General features: G+C 38.2%; 1 protein-coding gene across 1 annotated transcript in view; it reads right to left on the reverse strand.

Moving 5' to 3' along the window:
* LOC124379760 (low-density lipoprotein receptor-related protein 1B-like) overlaps positions 1–20000 on the reverse strand; it is a 201326-nt gene that overhangs the window by 76661 nt on the left and 104665 nt on the right. The window contains 14 exon segments of the mRNA XM_046840329.1: positions 102–397; positions 860–947; positions 2347–2471; positions 2841–2992; positions 3196–3322; positions 3490–3619; positions 3798–3932; positions 4466–4597; positions 4690–4815; positions 5526–5666; positions 14038–14187; positions 17508–17602; positions 18037–18211; positions 18394–18621. Coding sequence (XP_046696285.1) covers positions 102–397; positions 860–947; positions 2347–2471; positions 2841–2992; positions 3196–3322; positions 3490–3619; positions 3798–3932; positions 4466–4597; positions 4690–4815; positions 5526–5666; positions 14038–14187; positions 17508–17602; positions 18037–18211; positions 18394–18621 — 2100 coding nt within the window.

The raw sequence follows: 20000 nt of genomic DNA on the forward strand, positions 1-20000 counted from the left end.
CTCCTTTACAGCCCTAACGGTTCATCAGGCCCAATACACACACACACACACACACACACACACACACACACACACACAAAACTGAGGAAACAGGACCTCACCGTCGGCGAGTACGCGGCGTCCCGTCCAGTCATCATTAATCACCTGGATGTTGGCGTAATGGGCGTCGCTGAAGAAGACACGGTTCCTCGGCTGCATGTGATGGAAGGTCAGAGCGGTAATGTTTTGGAAGTACTCTGGTCGCCGGTACGACTGAGCGGGAGCACTGTGTGTCCCGTTTCCTAGCTCGGAGATGTGGATTCTCTTCAATGCCGTCCTCTCGGAGTACAGCAGGTAGACCTGGTCCACGCGACACGACGCTCCGTCTGGAGCTAAATAACCTCGAGCAGGAACACGACTTCCTGTTTCTCCCCAAGTAAAACACAGCTGCTCACAACCGCCGTTACTGTGGCCACATTTATTCATCCCTGTGGGAGAACACACACACACACACACACACACACACACACACACACACACACACACACACACACACACACACACACACACACACACAGAAACTGAGGAAACAGGACCTCACCGTCGGCGAGTACGCGGCGTCCCGTCCAGTCATCATTAATCACCTGGATGTTGGCGTAATGGGCGTCGCTGAAGAAGACACGGTTCCTCGGCTGCATGTGATGGAAGGTCAGAGCGGTAATGTTTTGGAAGTACTCTGGTCGCCGGTACGACTGAGCGGGAGCACTGTGTGTCCCGTTTCCTAGCTCGGAGATGTGGATTCTCTTCAATGCCGTCCTCTCGGAGTACAGCAGGTAGACCTGGTCCACGCGACACGACGCTCCGTCTGGAGCTAAATAACCTCGAGCAGGAACACGACTTCCTGTTTCTCCCCAAGTAAAAACACAGCTGCTCACAACCGCCGTTACTGTGGCCACATTTATTCATCCCTGTGGGAGAACACACACACACACACACACACACACACACACACACACACACACACACAGAGTGGACACTGAAATAACTGCACTGCGATGGATCAGAAGTCTAATCCAGAACAGCAATTCAGAAGCAGAATATCATTTCCTGTCCGTCTTTACTCGACCCTCAGAACTGTGTCGCAGTCCTTCCCCACTGAAATGCAATCACTCTCCAACTCCTCTCTGTCCAGCCCAGGAGTTTCCTCCCAGACGCTGATGGACCCCAATCTCAGTGGAGTTTTTCAGTTCCGGCTCAAATGCAGTGAATCTTAATGAGATGATTAAACACAGGCTGAGCATTACATCATCTGGGCTTTTTTAATCTGCTAAGCACAAGGAAACTGGTGTGTGAGTGTGATTAATCACCCCATGTGTGTGTGTGTGTGTGTGTGTGTGTTTTTCTTCGCACCCTGTGAAGTCCCACCTGAGCGCAGTGTCTAATATTTTTAACACTCGTTTCTCGTTGCTTGATAAATGAGCCTCTTGTAGTCGTTTTTAAAGAAAAATAAACTGTTCTGTACATCCTGCACACACACACACACACACACACACACACACACACACACACACACACACACATTCTTTCTCTAAAACACTAGTACTGATAATGACAGGTCTTATATTTTCCGTAGTTCTAGTTTCCTCCAGATCCCTACAGTTTCCTGCAGTTCCCTGGATATACTCGTTTTCTTCTCCTCAAAGATCTACAACTATCTCTGACCTTCCAAACTCTCTTCACTCTCTTTAAGATGTCACAGACCCAGATCCCAGCCCCAGATTTTCACTAACCCACCACACTAGATCTACCATTTCTAGTTCTGCAGATCTTTGCCACACAGGTTCCTATAATTCCTCCTGTAGATACACATGGTTTCTTGAAAGCTTCCTGTAGGCTCCAGATTTGTTCATTATGCTGAACTCCATAGATCCCTAGTTATACTATTTCCAAGAACTTCATACTCTCTATAGGTCGGAAACTCTCTGATCTCCATATTTATCGATGCCCTACAACAATTTCTGCTTTCTAAGTTCTCTAGGTGTGAAACTCTCCTTGTTCTGAATCTCTCGATCTCCCCGTGCACCAGATCTTTTAATTCCACTCTCCAAGCTCTCTTACTTCCCAGAGTTTTGCTAGTTATCTTGTTGGCTAGTTTTCCTGGTGGCAGCTTCTGGTTTTGCAGAAACTGATTATGGATGGAATTTGCTGCTGCTGGTTTGGTCCTGAATCCTGAGTGAGATGATGGGATGAATAATTCTGAAAACCCCTCAGGTGCTGTTCATTACACTCCGAGTCTCTCCGCCAGGATCTTCTATATTCCGGAATATTACAGATGCAGATGTGTAGGTTCGATATAAAACCTCGAACCTTCCTCTCGTTCTCGGTTGAACACCTTGATGTCTCGCAGGCTTTTCCCCAGACTGTTCCTCAGCGTCAGGGCATTCGAGGAGTCGCTTTTGGAGCCGCGCCGAATCGAGCCATTAGAGTAGGACCTGAAAAACATCAGAAAACAGAATACTGACCAAACACACACACACACACACACACACACACAATACTACACTTTCATCTACTACTTAAAAAAACCTGAACTTACAAGTGTTACAAAAAAGATTTGTTTGTATTTCTGCAATAATGATTCACTCAGGATTTAAATTTCATATCTATTACAAATAACTATTACAACATCTGGATTTAAAGCCTTCCCTGATCACACTGATGAATTAATTACAGTCCAGGATGAGGAAATTTCGGTTTCTTTTATAGAAATAGATTCATATTAAATTCTATGGCTTTATATATTTGAGATACGTTGCTGTGGGAACAGAATGGATGTGAATGTAAGGGGGATAATAAAGGACCTGTCAGCCCAGTAGATGTAAGAGCTGTATACAGCGATGGAGGAAAGATCAGCAGAGTCGTCGTTCAGAATAATCTCTCGCTGCTTGCCGCTGTCCAGGTCGATTCTCTCGATCCGGTGTGTCTGCGCATCACACCAGTATAATTTATTTTCCTGGAAAACAATTTGAAAAAGAATTCCAGCAACAGAAACCATAAGAACACGACAGAATTCAGTCCTGTCCTGGAGCCTGAGGGATCGAGACACAACCTGAATCTGCTCAACTCATCTAATGATCTATTTTCAGACTGTGACCTCTGACCTGGAAGCACATGTACTGTCACGACTCAGAACCTGCAGAAGAACCAGGAGCAAACCTGATAATCTATGGCCACGCCGCTCGGCCAGACGAGCTCAGAGTTCACCAGGACCGTCTGCTCTGATCCATCCAGACGAGATCTGGAGATTTTCGGGGATTGTCCCGATTCTGTCCAAACCAGGAAGCTGAAAAGGAAAAAACATAACGAGGATGAAGAACACACTCGTACACACTCGCTGATTTATTGTCCTGATGGATACGTTAGGTCTTCTCTCCAGCTTTTAGAGTCTGATCACTGCTCAGAACTTTAAAATTATTTGTAGACCAGGATTAGTGGAACAGCAGTACACACCCCTCCAGCGGCTGCACAGCGATGGCTCGAGGCTGATCAAGACCTTCTGAGAAGATCACGGCCCGAAACGCAGTGTTCACCCGAGACACCTCGATGAGATCAGAGCTGTGATCCGTCCAGTAAATGTTACCTACGAGATGAACATCCTCAGTCACCATCCATCCATCCATCCATCCATCCATCTCCATCCATCCATCCATCTCTCCATCCATCCATCCATCCATCTCTCCATCCATCCATCCATCCATCCATCCATCCATCCATCCATCCATCCATCCATCCATCCAGGATCTCGGGTGGCACCATACCCGAGATCCAGTCCACTGCCACTCCCTCGGCTCGCACGGTGCCCGTGTTGATCACGTCCTCCCTCCATGTCTGATCTCGAGTAGCTCGCGAGATTTTATTGGATCCCGGGTCACACCAGTACACCGTATCGTTCCCTACAAAACCATCGATCACACAAACACACTTTATTACACGCACGCGTGTGTGTGTGTGTGCGTGTGTGTGTGTGTGTGTGTGTGTGTGTGTTTTAATCTACAGCACAAACCCAAATGTTTCCTCTTCACTGTATTTATAAACACACACTTGGCTAATACTACAGCAGGATAGTGTTACACCGCTGTTGCTATAGTTACACCTTCGAGATGTAATTTTACTTTATTTATTGTTTTATTAGTATTTATTTCATTTCTACAGCCTGCATCTCATCCTGCGTGTTTTCTGAAATATTGTAGAAATGGTTCATTTAAATTTGAAAATAAATTCAGTACAGTCTGGATGAATGCAGATAAACTGGTTTTTGCGATTTTATTTAGGAAAAATGTAGAATTTTTTTTCCAGATTTTTAACATATTTTTTTTTATATGGTTTTAAAGTAGACTTTCTATAAATCTTCAGTCTGATTGAAATAAAACATGTTGAAGGATGTTGATACGATTTGTTTTGCCTTATTGCCGGAAGAGTTCCTCACCTGCGTGGAAGTCCAGCCCGGCCACTAGCGGAGCTCCTGAGATGGGGATTAGCATGTCTGAGTGATCAGTGGGGTCGAGGGACACGCCCCGGATCCCATCCTCGGAGGAGTACATCAGGAACGATGGCACTCCTGAGATTAAGACGAAAAAACAGACACGGGTACGAATGAGATTTGACATGTGACGTGTGTGAGGGGACTGTAATGTACAGCAGGTGCTTTACCTGTGCAGGTGGAGCGATCGGCCGTCAGACTGTAACCTGATGTACACGAGCAGGTACGAGTGTGTTCTGAAGTGGGCAAGCAGAGCTGAGAACATCCACCGTTATTCAGCACACACACATTTTTACCTGGGAGAAACGCCACACCCACACACACACACACACACACACACACACACACACACACAGTGTGTCAGTCTGATTTAAGCCTAAATTCAGCCAATTAATTTTTCACTTTTGTTCAGTGGTGCATTACATGAGGCTGTAAACCCAGGAGGCCATTAAGCAGAGCTCTTCCACACACACACACACACACACACACACACACACACACACACACACACACACACACACGCACACGCACACTTCCCTAAGCATAAAAAAGGCAGCAGATCTGCGTCACTCCCTGACAGAAACACCCAGTTAGAGCGTGTGAGTCGGAATAATGAGCGAATGTTTTTACTCCCCTGTGTTCCGTGTCACTGAGATTAATGACGCCGCTACTCTGCACAAATCTGACGTTTGCGTCAAAAGAAAGATTTACCTTAAAAAACAATTCATTGTGATTTTTTATGTTAATGCAGCATTAAAAGGAGCAGCGCCGGGGCTGCTAATGAACCCATCACAGTTACTGATGAATCTTCAGGAGGAGAAACCGGTGGCCTCGAAAAGAACTGAGGGCCGACACAGGGATCTTCTCATAGACGATGGAGGTACAGTTCCACCTGATATCTAGTGTTTATTACCACTAGCTAGTGAGAAAAGTCTCGCTGTTCTTCATCTTCAGTGCATATAAAAATGTTGTTGTGCGCCCGAAAAGCTTACAAACACAACGTTACCTTTTTGTGCGTCTTTGTCGTAAACTCGAATCTGAGCCACTCCGGTGGTCTTGGTGCGCAGGACTGCCATGTTCCCTCCGTCCTTCTTTCTCACTGTGCCGATCTGAGCCAGAAGGTCATCAGCCCACCACAATTTACTTCCTGATCACAAAAACACAAAGACACGAGTCATAAAAGCCGAATAAACCTGCAGGAAACAGGACGCTCTCAATAATTTCCCCTTCTTAATCTCTCAGGAGTTATTTCTCAACTCAGGACCACCCTAAAGAACACCCCAGCAGCTACATTCTGCCCCAGGAGTTACCCCAATTCACTGCTTTCTGAAGGGCGCCTGCACTATTATACTGTCTCAGAAGTACTTCTAGTACATGTAGTAGTAGTACTTCTAGTACACGTCCAAACCATCTCAATCTCACCTCCTTCACCTTGTCTCTAAAACGTCCTACATGCATTGTCCCTCCAATAAACTCATTTCTAATCCTGTTCATCGTGGTCATTTCTCAACATCTGGAACTCTGAACTTCCACCTCCACCTCCACCACCTGTCTTTCTGTCAATGCCACTGTTTCGAAACTGCACAGCAGAGCAGGTAAACTTTCACTCCTGCAGATCCTCTTTTATCACCAGCCAATCACATAAGGGGGAAGTGCATATTATATAGAAATCACAGAAAATACAAAGGAAACCAAAAAGAAGGAGAATTCGGAGAATCAGTATCATTTTATTGATTCCATTGAGAAATTGTTGGGTTGCAGTTGCTCACAGTGAAATTAAAGTAAAGATTAATGTCAAATAAAATCAAAGAAATGTGAATAAATTATAAATATTAAATTATATTAAGTTCAATCAGTAAATTTACAGTTTTATTGAAATATTCTGTAGGAAATGTGGAGCAGCAGTAAAACAGATGGCAGAAAAAAGTCCAACTACAATAATACAGTTATTTCCCATGTAACAATTTGTATTATTATTATTATTATTATTATTATTATTATTATTATTATTACTATTATTATTATTGCACATAATTGCCCAAGATATTAACATTATAGAAGTGTGGCATAAAAAGCTCACTATAATATAATATAATATAATATAATATACTATATAATATAATATAATATATAATATACTATAATATAATATAATATAATATACTATATAATATAATATATATAATATAATATAATAATATAATATAATATAATATAATATAATATAATAATATAATATATAATATAATATAATATAATATAATATAATATACTATAATATACTATAATATACTATAATATAATATAATATAATATACTATAATATAATATAATATAATATAATATACTATAATATAATAAAATATATTATACTATAATATACTATAATATAATATAATATAATATAATATAATATAATATAATATAATATAATAAATATAATATAATATAATATAATAAATATAATAAAATATAATATACTATAATATAATAAATATATATATATAATATATATAATATACTATAATATAATATATAATATAATATAATAATATACTATAATATAATAAAATATATATATATAATATACTATAATATAATATAATATACTATAATATACTATAATATAATATAATATAATAAAATATAATATAATATAATAAAATATAATATAATAAAATATAATATAATATAATATATAATATAATATAATATAATATAATATATATAATATACTATAATATAATATAATATAATATAATATAATATAATATAATATAATATAATATAATATAATATAATATAATATATATATATAATATAATACAATATAATATAATATATATATAATATAATATAATATACTATATAATATAATAATATAATATAATATACTATAATATAATATATAATATAATATAATATAATATAATATAATATAATATATATACTATAATATATATAATATAATATAATATACTATAATATATATATATAATATAATATAATATAATATAATATAATATAATATAATATAATATAATATAATATACTATAATATAATATAATATAATATACTATAATATAATATAATATAATATAATATAATATACTATAATATAATATAATATATATAATATAATATAATATAATATAATATAATATAATATAATATAATATAATATAATATAATAATATAATATAATATAATATAATATAATATAATATAATATATACTATAATATATATAATATAATAAAATATAATATAATATACTATAATATATAATATATAATATAATAAAATATAATATAATATAATATAATATATATAATATAATATAATATAATATAATATAATATAATATAATATAATAAAATATATATAATATAATAATATAATATAATATAATATAATATAATAAAATATATATAATATAATATACTATAATATAATATAATATAATATAATATAATAAAATATAATATAATATAATATAATATAATATAATATAATATAATATAATATAATAAAATATACTATAATATAATATAATATAATATATATAATATAATATAATATAATAAAATATAATATAATATACTATAATATACTATAATATAATATAATATAATATAATATAATATAATATAATATATATATAATATAATATAATATATATAATATAATATAATAATATAATATAATATAATATAATATAATATAATATAATAAAATATACTATAATATAATATAATAATATATATATATATAATATATATAATATATAATATAATATAATATAATATAATATAATATAATATATAATATAATATAATATAATATAATATAATAAAATATAATATAATATAATATATATAATATAATATAATATAATATAATATAATAAAATATATATAATATAATAATATATAATATAATATAATAATAATATAATAATATAATATATATAATATATATAATATATAATATAATAAAATATAATATAATAAATATAATATAATATAATATAATATATATAATATAATATAATATAATATAATATAATATAATATAATATAATATAATATAATATAATATACTATAATATAATATAATATAATATAATATAATATAATATAATATAATATAATAAAATATAATATAATATACTATAATATAATATAATATATAATATAATATAATATAATATAATATAATATAATATAATATATATAATAATATAATATAATATAATATAATATAATATAATATAATATAATATAATAATATAATATACTATAATATATAATATAATATAATATAATATAATAAATATAATATAATATAATATAATATACTATAATATAATATAATATAATATAATATAATATAATATAATATAATATAATATAATACAATATAATATAATATATAAAAAAACAGGATTTGTACTGCACATGTACGAGATGGATGTTTTGCGTTTTATGTACAGTTATAAAAATTTCTCTTAAAAATACAAAAATCCTGAGATTTTCACATACAGAGGAAGTGAATGAATGAAGAATGGAAGGAATATTTTATGAATAAATAAAGATTTTGTGTTTTTCTCAAATTAAAACATTTGTTCAAGTCTGCTGAAATAAGTAGAAGAGTTAAGTAGAACATCTTTAGAAATGTATTGAATGTAATACACACACACAAACACACACACACACACACAAACACCTCTGGATGCATGAATGTGGAACGAAATTGAAATCAAATCAGGACATGTTCCAGACTTTGAGTAGATCTTTAACCTCATCTTCATTACACTCGTTACGGGAGGAAAAAAACAGAGCAGAAAAAAGATGAAATATGTGAAGAGTGAAATCAAACACACATTTGCACTCTCACGCACGCACACATGCACACACACACCCACGCATGCACACACTCACGCCAATTATCTGACACAATTAGTTTGGATTGTGATGCGAGGTGGCAGGAATAATCTCGGAGCGATCAGAGGGAAGTGTGTTAGTGCTCGCGCCTCACATCCCGAACCCCAGTGTAATAATAACACACTCACTATCTGTTTCACACGCGCCTGTAATGAGAAGCTGCTAACACTGACAGCAAGCCAAATCATCTCGAACAAGGAGCAGAAGCTGTGTGTGTGTGTGTGTGTGTGTGTGTGTGTGAGAGAGAGAGAGACAGAGAGAGAGAGACAGCACACATGCTTCATTAATTCCACTCTTCCTGATACTCAAACAGACGGATTGTACTCAGATTTTGCTTAACAGATTAAATTCTCACAAAAATTATTATTATGGAGCAAAGAGAGAGAGAGAGAGAGAGAGAGAGAGAGAGAGAGAGAGAGAGAGAGAGAGAGAGAGAGAGAGAGAGAGAGAGAGAGAGAGAGAGAGAGAGAGAGAGAGAGAGAGACAGAGAGAGAGAGAGTCCTGAAAAGAAACTCAATTCAAATGGAACGGCTTGATGCTTAAAGCCAATTACAGACATGTGTGTGTGTGTGTGTGTGTGTGTGTGTGTGTGTGTGAGAGAAAAAGAGAGAGAAAGTGACCTTGTGTCAGACACTGTCCTCGATCGGAGAGCTTTGTGCCCTCAGGTGAGACACTTAACCCAGAGTTATTCGAGTGAGACTCTGAAGGAAAGGCAGAGCAGCTCTCACTGGTCCTGTCCTCAATAACTAACCATATATATAAACCCCTGATGATGGGGTCAGAGACACACCTACAACACACTACTACACACAAGAACACACACCTACCACTTCACCAGAACACACACCTACAACACACTACTACACACAAGAACACACACCTACCACTTCACCAGAACACACCTACAACACTACTACACACAAGAACACACACCTACCACTTCACAAGAACACACACCTACAGCAGACAAGAACACACACCACTTCACAAGAACGCACACCTACAACACACTACACACAAGAACACACACACACCACTTCCCAAGAACACACCTACAGCACACAGAACACACACAAACACCACTTCACAAGAACGCACACCTACAACACACTACTACACACAAGAACACACACCAACCACTTCACAAGAACACACACCTACAGCACACAAGAACACACACCACTTCACAAGAACGCACACCTACAACATACTACTACACACAAGAACACACACACACCACTTCCCAAGAACACACACACACACACACACAAGAACACACACCTACAGCACACAAGAACACACACCACTTCACAAGAACGCACACCTACAACACACTACTACACACAAGAACACACACACACCACTTCCCAAGAACACACACACACACACACCACTTCACAAGAACGCACACCTACAACACACTACTACACACAAGAACACACACACTACCACTTCACAAGAACACACACCTACAGCACACAGAACACACACACCACTTCCCAAGAACGCACACCTACAACACACTACACACAAGAACACACACACACACACACACCACTTCCCAAGAACACACACCTACAGCACACTACTACACACAAGAACACACACACACCACTTCACAAGAACACACAAACCTACCACTTCACAAGAACACACACACACCTACCACTTCACTACTACACACAAGAACACACACACACCAGTCTCAGCAAATCTCTTAAAAAATATAATAATTCAATAAAATAAAGTCCATCTAGATGATATAGCTACATCTACAGTATCTCACAAAAAGTAAGTGCACCCTCAGATTGCAGCTACTATTTTAGCATCTTCTTAAGAAACAATACTATAAAAATGAAACTGATAAATTAGAGTATCAGTGTGCAGCTGTGTATCAGTACAGATTTACTGTCCTCTAAAAATAACAACATACAGATTATTGTCTAAATAATGACGTTCTATTCATCATGTTCATGTGTTTGGCTGCTTCACAGGACCACACAAATTTGTGTATCTTGTATTAGAGCAGTTCAAATTTAGTGCTTTGAGTCGATTCTCTCATACTGACCACTGGATGTTCTACATGGACCTCATGGTAAAGACTCTCTGAGGATTTGAACGTGCTGCTGGTTCTGGGGAGCTGCGGAAACATGGATTTCAACATGAACTTTGAGATTATGAAGCAGAACATGATTCCCTCCCTTCAGAATCTGGGACGAATGGCAGTTTTCCAACATAATAATGACTGCAAACAGACCACCAAGATGAAACTGCCTTGCTGAGGAAGCTGAAGGTGAAGGTGAATGAGTGGCCAAGTACGTCTTCAGACCTGAACAATATTGAGCACCTGTGGGGCTCCTAAAGCAGAAGGTGGAGAAGCCTCATGTGTGTAACATCCAGCAGCTCCATGATGTTATATTTATAGACTGGACACCGGATCCGAAGATTAAGTTCAAATCCCAGCTGCACCAACCTGCCATTCCTGGGCCCCTGAGCAAGGCCCTTAACCCAATAGCCGCTCAGTTATAAGGACGACTGCTACATAGCACAAATGTAACTATATGTAAATGTAGATCCAGTAACACCTCGGTACTCGTCGGCTGTGGAACTCGTCCAATTTGTTACTCGTCACGTTATGAGAACTGAAAATATTCTGGCCCTCGACACGTTCAGAACCACACACCGAATCTCAACATCAGACTCGTGAGCACTTCAGTCTCGCGCTGAAACCGATGCATGATCAATCTTATGTTAACAGTGCCATAGATTTCTCTTTCATGCTTTTTAGGCCTAAATCATGGCTCCTAAAGTGGTTACAAATGCTGCCTATGTGTTTGGCATTACTGCATATAAACTGAATATAAACTGCATATGAACTGCATATAAACTGTATATATAGATATATAATAGTAATAACACTAGTTGTATGTAAGTGGGAATATAACTTTTCATCTTTCCCTCTCCATCATCTCTCTTCTTTCTTTCTATTCTCTCTCCATCATCTCTCTGTACATCTCCCTCTATTCCCTGACTCTTTTCCCTCTCTCTTTTATTTCTATTTATTCCCCCCCTCTATTCCCTCTCTCTATTCTTTCTCTCTTCTCTCTCTCTCTCTCCAGCCATTTAATGAAAAAGACCAATAAACCCAGAAAAGAAGTTGAAACGGTAACGAGGTGTAAATTTCTGTGTCCTGAAGAGTTGTTCACCTCCAACACTGAAGATTCCACACACAATACATAAACATCTAATTACAGCTCATAGTGTCCTGTGATGTTCCAGAGCAGGTGCATTACTGTAAATCTGCTGCTAAATTCTCACCTTCTGAATCCAGAACACAGGACTGAGAAGTGAAGTGAGCTAGAAACATTAACTTATGGTGATAATGAGATAAGACGTGACTGTGTGGATGGATGGATGGATGGATGGATGGATGGAGCAAGTAGTGAACACTGAACCATGAGGAGAAATAAAGGATGTTGAAGAACCTCAGCTGGGTTTTATTTTCTCCATCTGCAGCACAGGGTTAAATGTAGATGAGGAGGAGGAAGATGAGGAAGAGTAATTTAATTTCACTTTAACAGATGTTTTGAGTCAAAACCAGGTGCCTTTAGCTGATGATCTCCATCACCAGGAACAGCTGCTGCGCTCCAGCACTGATTAGCGGTGATCCACAAAACAATGAAATATGTAGTTTGTGAGGAGCCTGGGATCTCTCTCTCTCTCTCTCTCTCTCTCTCACTCTCCCTCTATTCCTCCTGCAGCATCTGGAACCAGGATAAAGCTGCATGCGACTGGTAGATGGATGAAGCTGGATGAAGCTTATGGATGAAGCTGGATGCGACTGGAGTTTATCAACACATGTGAGGATGAGGGAAATCAGTTATAGTGTGTGTGTGTGGATTTTCTCATCAATATCACAAATATGAAACATCATATATTTTAACACTTCAAGATTTCGAAACTAAATGATTGCCATGGATACGACAAGTTGGAATCACTTCCTTAATTCAGGGAGGAATGTAATTTACCCAGAAGGCATTGCTTTCTGTATTTTTCACAGCATTCCTTTTCTTCTCAGATGAAGCTTTTATAAACTGGAGCGATACTCGTACACACTCTGTGTGGATCTGTGTGTGTGTGTGTGTGTGTGTGTTATCCCAGAGGACACACTGCTAAGGTGAAGTGTGTATGTTCTTAACTTTTTATGTGTACAGTGAGCTGTGACAGGAAGCTAATGAGGACTCCACCAGAGTTGTTGGTCAGGCTGTACAGATAATGCGATACAGCTGTGCTCCTGCTGTTTAAACACATCTGAATTCTGAGTAAATAAATAAAACATAACATTTCTGGACGTACAATCTGTCTGAGAACTCCAAAAGAGAACCATCAAAACCATCAGATCCCTGAGAACCATCAGAACCATAAACTACTATGTCTTTGTTTATTTATTCAACAAAAATGCTAATAATAATATTATAAATACAATGAATAAAAATAATAACACCATATTGGGTTTACTTTGGAGGCTTCCAGCCAATCAGAACGTAGGATACGGCTCTACAGGACTCTTACCCATAACCGCTAGCGCTGTGGCTTTCATCAGCTCCTTCTTCAAGCTGTCAATCACCTCCAGGCCACTCCCATCCAGGTTACACCTGTTAATGGTCCCGTTTCCTGAGTTGATCCAGTAGAGTTTGCTGGAGGTGTAGTCTAGAGACAGACCTGCAAATACACAAACCACAAACACACAACTATAACAAACGTGTAGAAGTGGATCAGATCGACTTTATACATGTGATGTTGTCTACAGGGAGTGCAGAATTATTAGGCAAATGAGTATTTTGACCACATCATCCTCGTTATGCATGTTGTCTTACTCCAAGCTGTATAGGCTGGAAAGCCTACTACCAATTAAGCATATTAGGTGATGTGCATCTCTGTAATGAGAAGGGGTGTGGTCTAATGACATCAACACCCTATATCAGGTGTGCATAATTATTAGGCAACTTCCTTTCCTTTGGCAAAATGGGTCAAAAGAAGGACTTGACAGGCTCAGAAAAGTCAAAAATAGTGAGATATATTGCAGAGGGATGCAGCAGTCTTAAAATAGCCAAGCTTCTGAAGCGTGATCATCGAACAATCAAGCGTTTCATTCAAAATAGTCGACAGGGTCGCAAGAAGCGTGTGGAAAAACCAAGGCGCAAAATAACTGCCCGTGAACTGAGAAAAGTCAAGCGTGCAGCTGCCAAGATGCCACTTGCCACCAGTTTGGCCATATTTCAGAGCTGCAACATCACTGAGTGCCCAAAAGCACAAGGTGTGCAATACTCAGAGACATGGCCAAGGTAAGAAAGGCAGAAAGTCGACCACCACTGAACAAGACACACAAGCTGAAACGTCAAGACTGGGCCAAGAAATATCTCAAGACTGATTTTCTAAGGTTTTATGGACTGATGAAATGAGAGTGAGTCTTGATGGGCCAGATGGATGGGCCCGTGGCTGGATTGGTAAAGGGCAGAGAGCTCCAGTCCGACTCAGACGCCAGCAAGGTGGAGGTGGAGTACTGGTTTGGGCTGGTATCATCAAAGATGAGCTTGTGGGGCCTTTTCGGGTTGAGGATGGAGTCAAGCTGAACTCCCAGTCCTACTGCCAGTTTCTGGAAGACACCTTCTTCAAGCAGTGGTACAGGAAGAAGTCTGCATCCTTCAAGAAAAACATGATTTTCATGCAGGACAATGCTCCATCACACACGCCCAAGTACTCCACAGCGTGGCTGGCAAGAAAGGGTATAAAGAAGAAAATCTAATGATATGGCCTCCTTGTTCACCTGATCTGAACCCCATTGAGAACCTGTGGTCCATCATCAAATGTGCGATTTACAAGGAGGAAAACAGTACACCTCTCTGAACAGTGTCTGGGAGGCTGTGGTTGCTGCTGCACGCAATGTTGATGGTGAACAGATCAAAACACTGACAGAATCCATGGATGGCAGGCTTTTGAGTGTCCTTGCAAAGAAAGGTGGCTATATTGGTCACTGATTTGTTTTGTTTGGTTTTGAATGTCAGAAATGTATATTTGTGAATGTTGAGATGTTATATTGGTTTCACTGGTAAAATAAATAATTGAAATGGGTATGAATTTGTTTTTGTTAAGTTGCCTAATAATTATGCACAGTAATAGTCACCTGCACACACAGATATCCCCTAAAATAGCTAAAACTAAAACTACTTCCAAAAATATTCAGCTTTGATATTAATGAGTTTTTGTGTTCATTGAGAACATGGTTGTTGTTCAAATTAAATCCTCAAATAAAATTAATCCTCAAAAATACAACTTGCCTAATAATTCTGCACTCCCTGTATATCTGATGTAGAGAAGCTCATCCATGCGTTCATGACCTCCAGACTGGACTATTGTAATGCATTACTAGGTGGATGTCCTGCGTCATTAATAAACAAGCTTCAGTTTGTCCAGAATGCAGCAGTCAGAGTTCTCACAAGGTGGAGAAAATATCACCATATAACCCCAATCTTCTCATCCCTGCACTGGCTTCCTGTTAAGTTCCAAATCCACTACAAACTACTGGTTCTTATCTACAAAACACTAAATGGTTTATCTCCATGTATCTCTCCAGTCTTCTAACACGCTACAATCCGTCACGCTCCTTCAGATCTCAAAACTCTGGACTTCTAGTAGTTCCTAGAATAGTAAAGTCCACTAAAGGTGGTAGAACATTTTCACATTTAGCTCCTAAACTCTGGAATAGTCTTCCTGACAGTGTTCGGGCTCAGACACACTCTCCCAGTTTAAGTGCAGATTAAAGACGTATGTTTTTAGCGAGTTCTACACATAACACACATCACATCATAACCTTGTGCTCCAGAACATCTGATCACATCACATTATCAACTTGTGCTGTTAATATCATGAACAGCAGCTACGCTAATTCCTCTCCACTGCTTCTCTTTCTCTCCCCATCCCGAGACACCCTGAGGTTGCTCCAGCTCCAGTCACCTCCCACCTCGTGATGATTACGGACCTTTAAAGAAGTAGATGTTCACAAACATCCCGAACCATCTAGAGATGTATCAGTGCCAGCTGGATTCCACTACATGTTGAGTTTGGACACTGGACCTCCTGGAGTGTTTAAAGGCTCTGGCATGGAGAAGCTGGTGTTGGATTTGTGATGTTTAGATATTTTATTAGTTGCTCAGTAGCTCCTAGTTTTATCACCATAATGACTGTATAAGACTGTAGAAAGATCATCAGTCATAATCACACACTCCAGTGCTCATGTTAGTTCTCACTCTCCAGTGTTCTGTAGTGTTTAAAGACTATAATCACACTCTTGATGTCACCCAGATGAGGATGAGGTTCTGCTTTTGAGTCTGGTTCCTCTCAAGGTTTCTTCCTCATAACATCTAAGGGAGTTTTTCCTTCACCACAGTCTCCATGCTGCTCATCAGGGATAAACACACATCATTCACCTTCACTGTTGATTTCTATAAAGCTGTTTTGAGACAATCTGTGTTGTGAAAAGCGCAATAGAAATAAACTTGACTTGACTTGATGTGATATGATTTCAGCCGTCACGTGCGCGTTCATTCCTCTTTGTAAATTAGACTTTAATAAGCATTAAAATAAAACATCTCTTGGTTTTGTTCAGATTTATTCGTCCTGAACGTCATTTGGACTGAAAATCTCCTGAGGATCAAATTCATTTAGTGCATTTAGTAAATAAATAAACAGAAGCTGCAGTTAAACGGAGCAATAAAGAGATGTATAATCTGCGCTGGGCTTCTCAACACGTCAGTGTGGATTTCAGTGTCTGTGAATGAGATTCAGATCACGATGATGCACACGAAGATCAGGTCCAGATTTAGGTTCGGGTTCAGTCACTGGCTTTGGCCTCTACCTGATTACCAGCTTCATGAATACGGATTCATGTGCAGTCACCTCACCACATGGTGCTTTAACCTCGTGCTCCAGAGGGAACGAAGAAAACGTCCTCAAACACTCAGATCAGAAATTATCTACTTTACCGACTGGATCCTTCTGGTTCTGGTGCAGGATCTTGCTGTTGCTGCCGTCCATGTTGGCCATGTTTACAGTGTTTCCATCGGTCCAGTAGATCTTCCTGTGGTAAAACACACACACACACACACACACACACACACACACACACACAGTGATGAGAGGGTGAACAGACACAGTTTGAGAACTGAAAGTATTGCAGGAATCCTGATGTTGGGTGACATTCTACAGCGCTGATACACACACACACACACACACACACACACACACACACACCAGTTAGAAGGGTAATTGGTAATTGATCAGTGTGCTGCATTCACTCATCAACTCTGACACTAATGATCTAAACTTGTGTGACTGTAAACATTCGCTCTGTCTATTACATCTGCTCCTCTTATTCATCCATCCATCCATCCATCCATCCATCCATCCATCCATCCATCCATCCACCTTCATGTGTTTTAAAGACATCTGGCTGGAAACAAATCCCCTGATGAACCCACTCTGTCCACCTGGATATAAAGATCTAAACGCTACCCTTTAGCCGGATGCACAGCGAGGCTCTTGGGTTTGTCGATGCCATGAACCACGGTGCTTCTTAGAGATCCGTCTAGACGTGCGACGTGTATCTGAGTCTCGTCACCATCTGAACTCATCCAGTAAAGGTTCCTGGACAACCAGTCCACAGATAAACCCCGGACATTCAGCAAGTCTGGATACAAACAACATCAGAGAACCAGTGAACAATGAACATCCTTCATATATTTCTTCATTATATCATCAGCGATCCTGCGAATCCACACGACACGTTTCTCAGCCTTTAACAGTAACATGAGTATTTGTGTGTCTCCTGTAAGACTGTGTGCAACGGGAACTTTATTCCACACACTGTACCTCCGGAGACGACAGTTTCCATCTCGCTCCCGTTAATCGCCGCCCGTTTTATAGTCCTGGTTTTAGCATCAGACCAGTAGATCCGCTCGTCGCTCGCGTCGTAATCCACTGCAGTGACGTCGTCGATATCCGGCACCGTTACCGCCGTGATCACGTTCAGGGACGGAGTGTCAATGTCCACTCCTCGGATTTCAGACCTCCGTGCGTATAACAAAAACCTTTTCACGACTTCACACACACACACACACACACACACACACTATAACCACACATGATTAAACACTGCTGGTTAAAGATATTAACTGCATTGTCACTGATGTTCATTTAGAATAAATTACCCAGAATTCTCTGTATGAGGACAGTAAGAGGCGCAGTGACGGTTTATTCTCCGTTTCAGAGAGAAACGAGATTCTTAACTCATATTTGCGTTGATTTGATCACATAATCTAATAATTTGATACTAACGAGGTTTGTATGATCAGATCATTTACACACAGTGTTTTACAGGAAAATGTTCTTTATTTGTGACGGAGGTGAAAACAGCAGCACTCAGACTCAAAATGGAATTTCAAGGCTGTTCCTCAGAGAGAGTTTCAGCAGGTTTCTCCAAGTCAAATGTAAGAGCTTTATAGGAACATTGAGAATGAAACGTAAGAGTGATATTCCAACATCAAAAACACACAAACACGTTGTAGCACCTGGTCACCATTTTATTCAAGCCAAGTGTCACTAAACTTCCACTTCCACACAGCCGAGAAGAAAATCACGTTGGTCTCATTTGTAATCGTAATACTGTGAATTACATTTGGATTAGTGACATAAGAATCTCCACAAATCTCGATAAAATCTAGAAGAACATCTTTCCAAATGAGTGGAGCTTATAACAGTGAATAGAGACTACATGAGTACTGGGAAGATTTTGGACTACAAATAATACACACACCGTTTTACTGAGAAGTTCTAGTGGAACAATTTCCAAGATCTCAAGGAACGCTCTCCAGCTCGAACCGCCGTGCTTTTTGAAATAACCATCAAACATCTGGAGCTTCATCAGTTTCTTGAAATAACCAGGAAACAACACTTGTGTTAAATCACTAATTTTACCCAGAAGCTACAAAACAGCTATGAAGGAAGGAAATGACCTGCTCACTGACACAGAAACACTGACACACGGTTGTACACGTTTTTTATTCCCTACACTGTTTTACATTCTGTCATTTCCACATTCGCCCAATAATGACCTCTGCACTGTTCTCCAGAGGTTTTCCAAACAGGAAATTTGCATGCACCTCTGCTTCCCCTCCGTCTTCTGACTTTAGTTCGGTCACAGACGTCTCCTGAGACGGAATCTAATTGTTCCAAGATCACAGCCTTTTCCCTTCTTCACATTTCAAAACGTTTACTGTCAGAGGTGGAAGTAAAGATTCTCAACAACTCCACAAATCTTATGAATTAGGTTACATAGGTGTGTGTGGGCGTGCGTGTGTGTGTATGAATTATCTCTGTAGGAGTGGTTATGTGTGTGTGTGTGTGTGTGTGTGTGTGTGTGTGTGTGTGTGTGTGTGTATTATCTCTGCATGAGTGGTTATGGGCGTGCGTGTGTGTGT

This window comes from Silurus meridionalis, chromosome 26 (assembly GCF_014805685.1).
Source record: "Silurus meridionalis isolate SWU-2019-XX chromosome 26, ASM1480568v1, whole genome shotgun sequence".
In the NCBI taxonomy this organism is placed as follows: Eukaryota; Metazoa; Chordata; class Actinopteri; order Siluriformes; family Siluridae; genus Silurus; species Silurus meridionalis.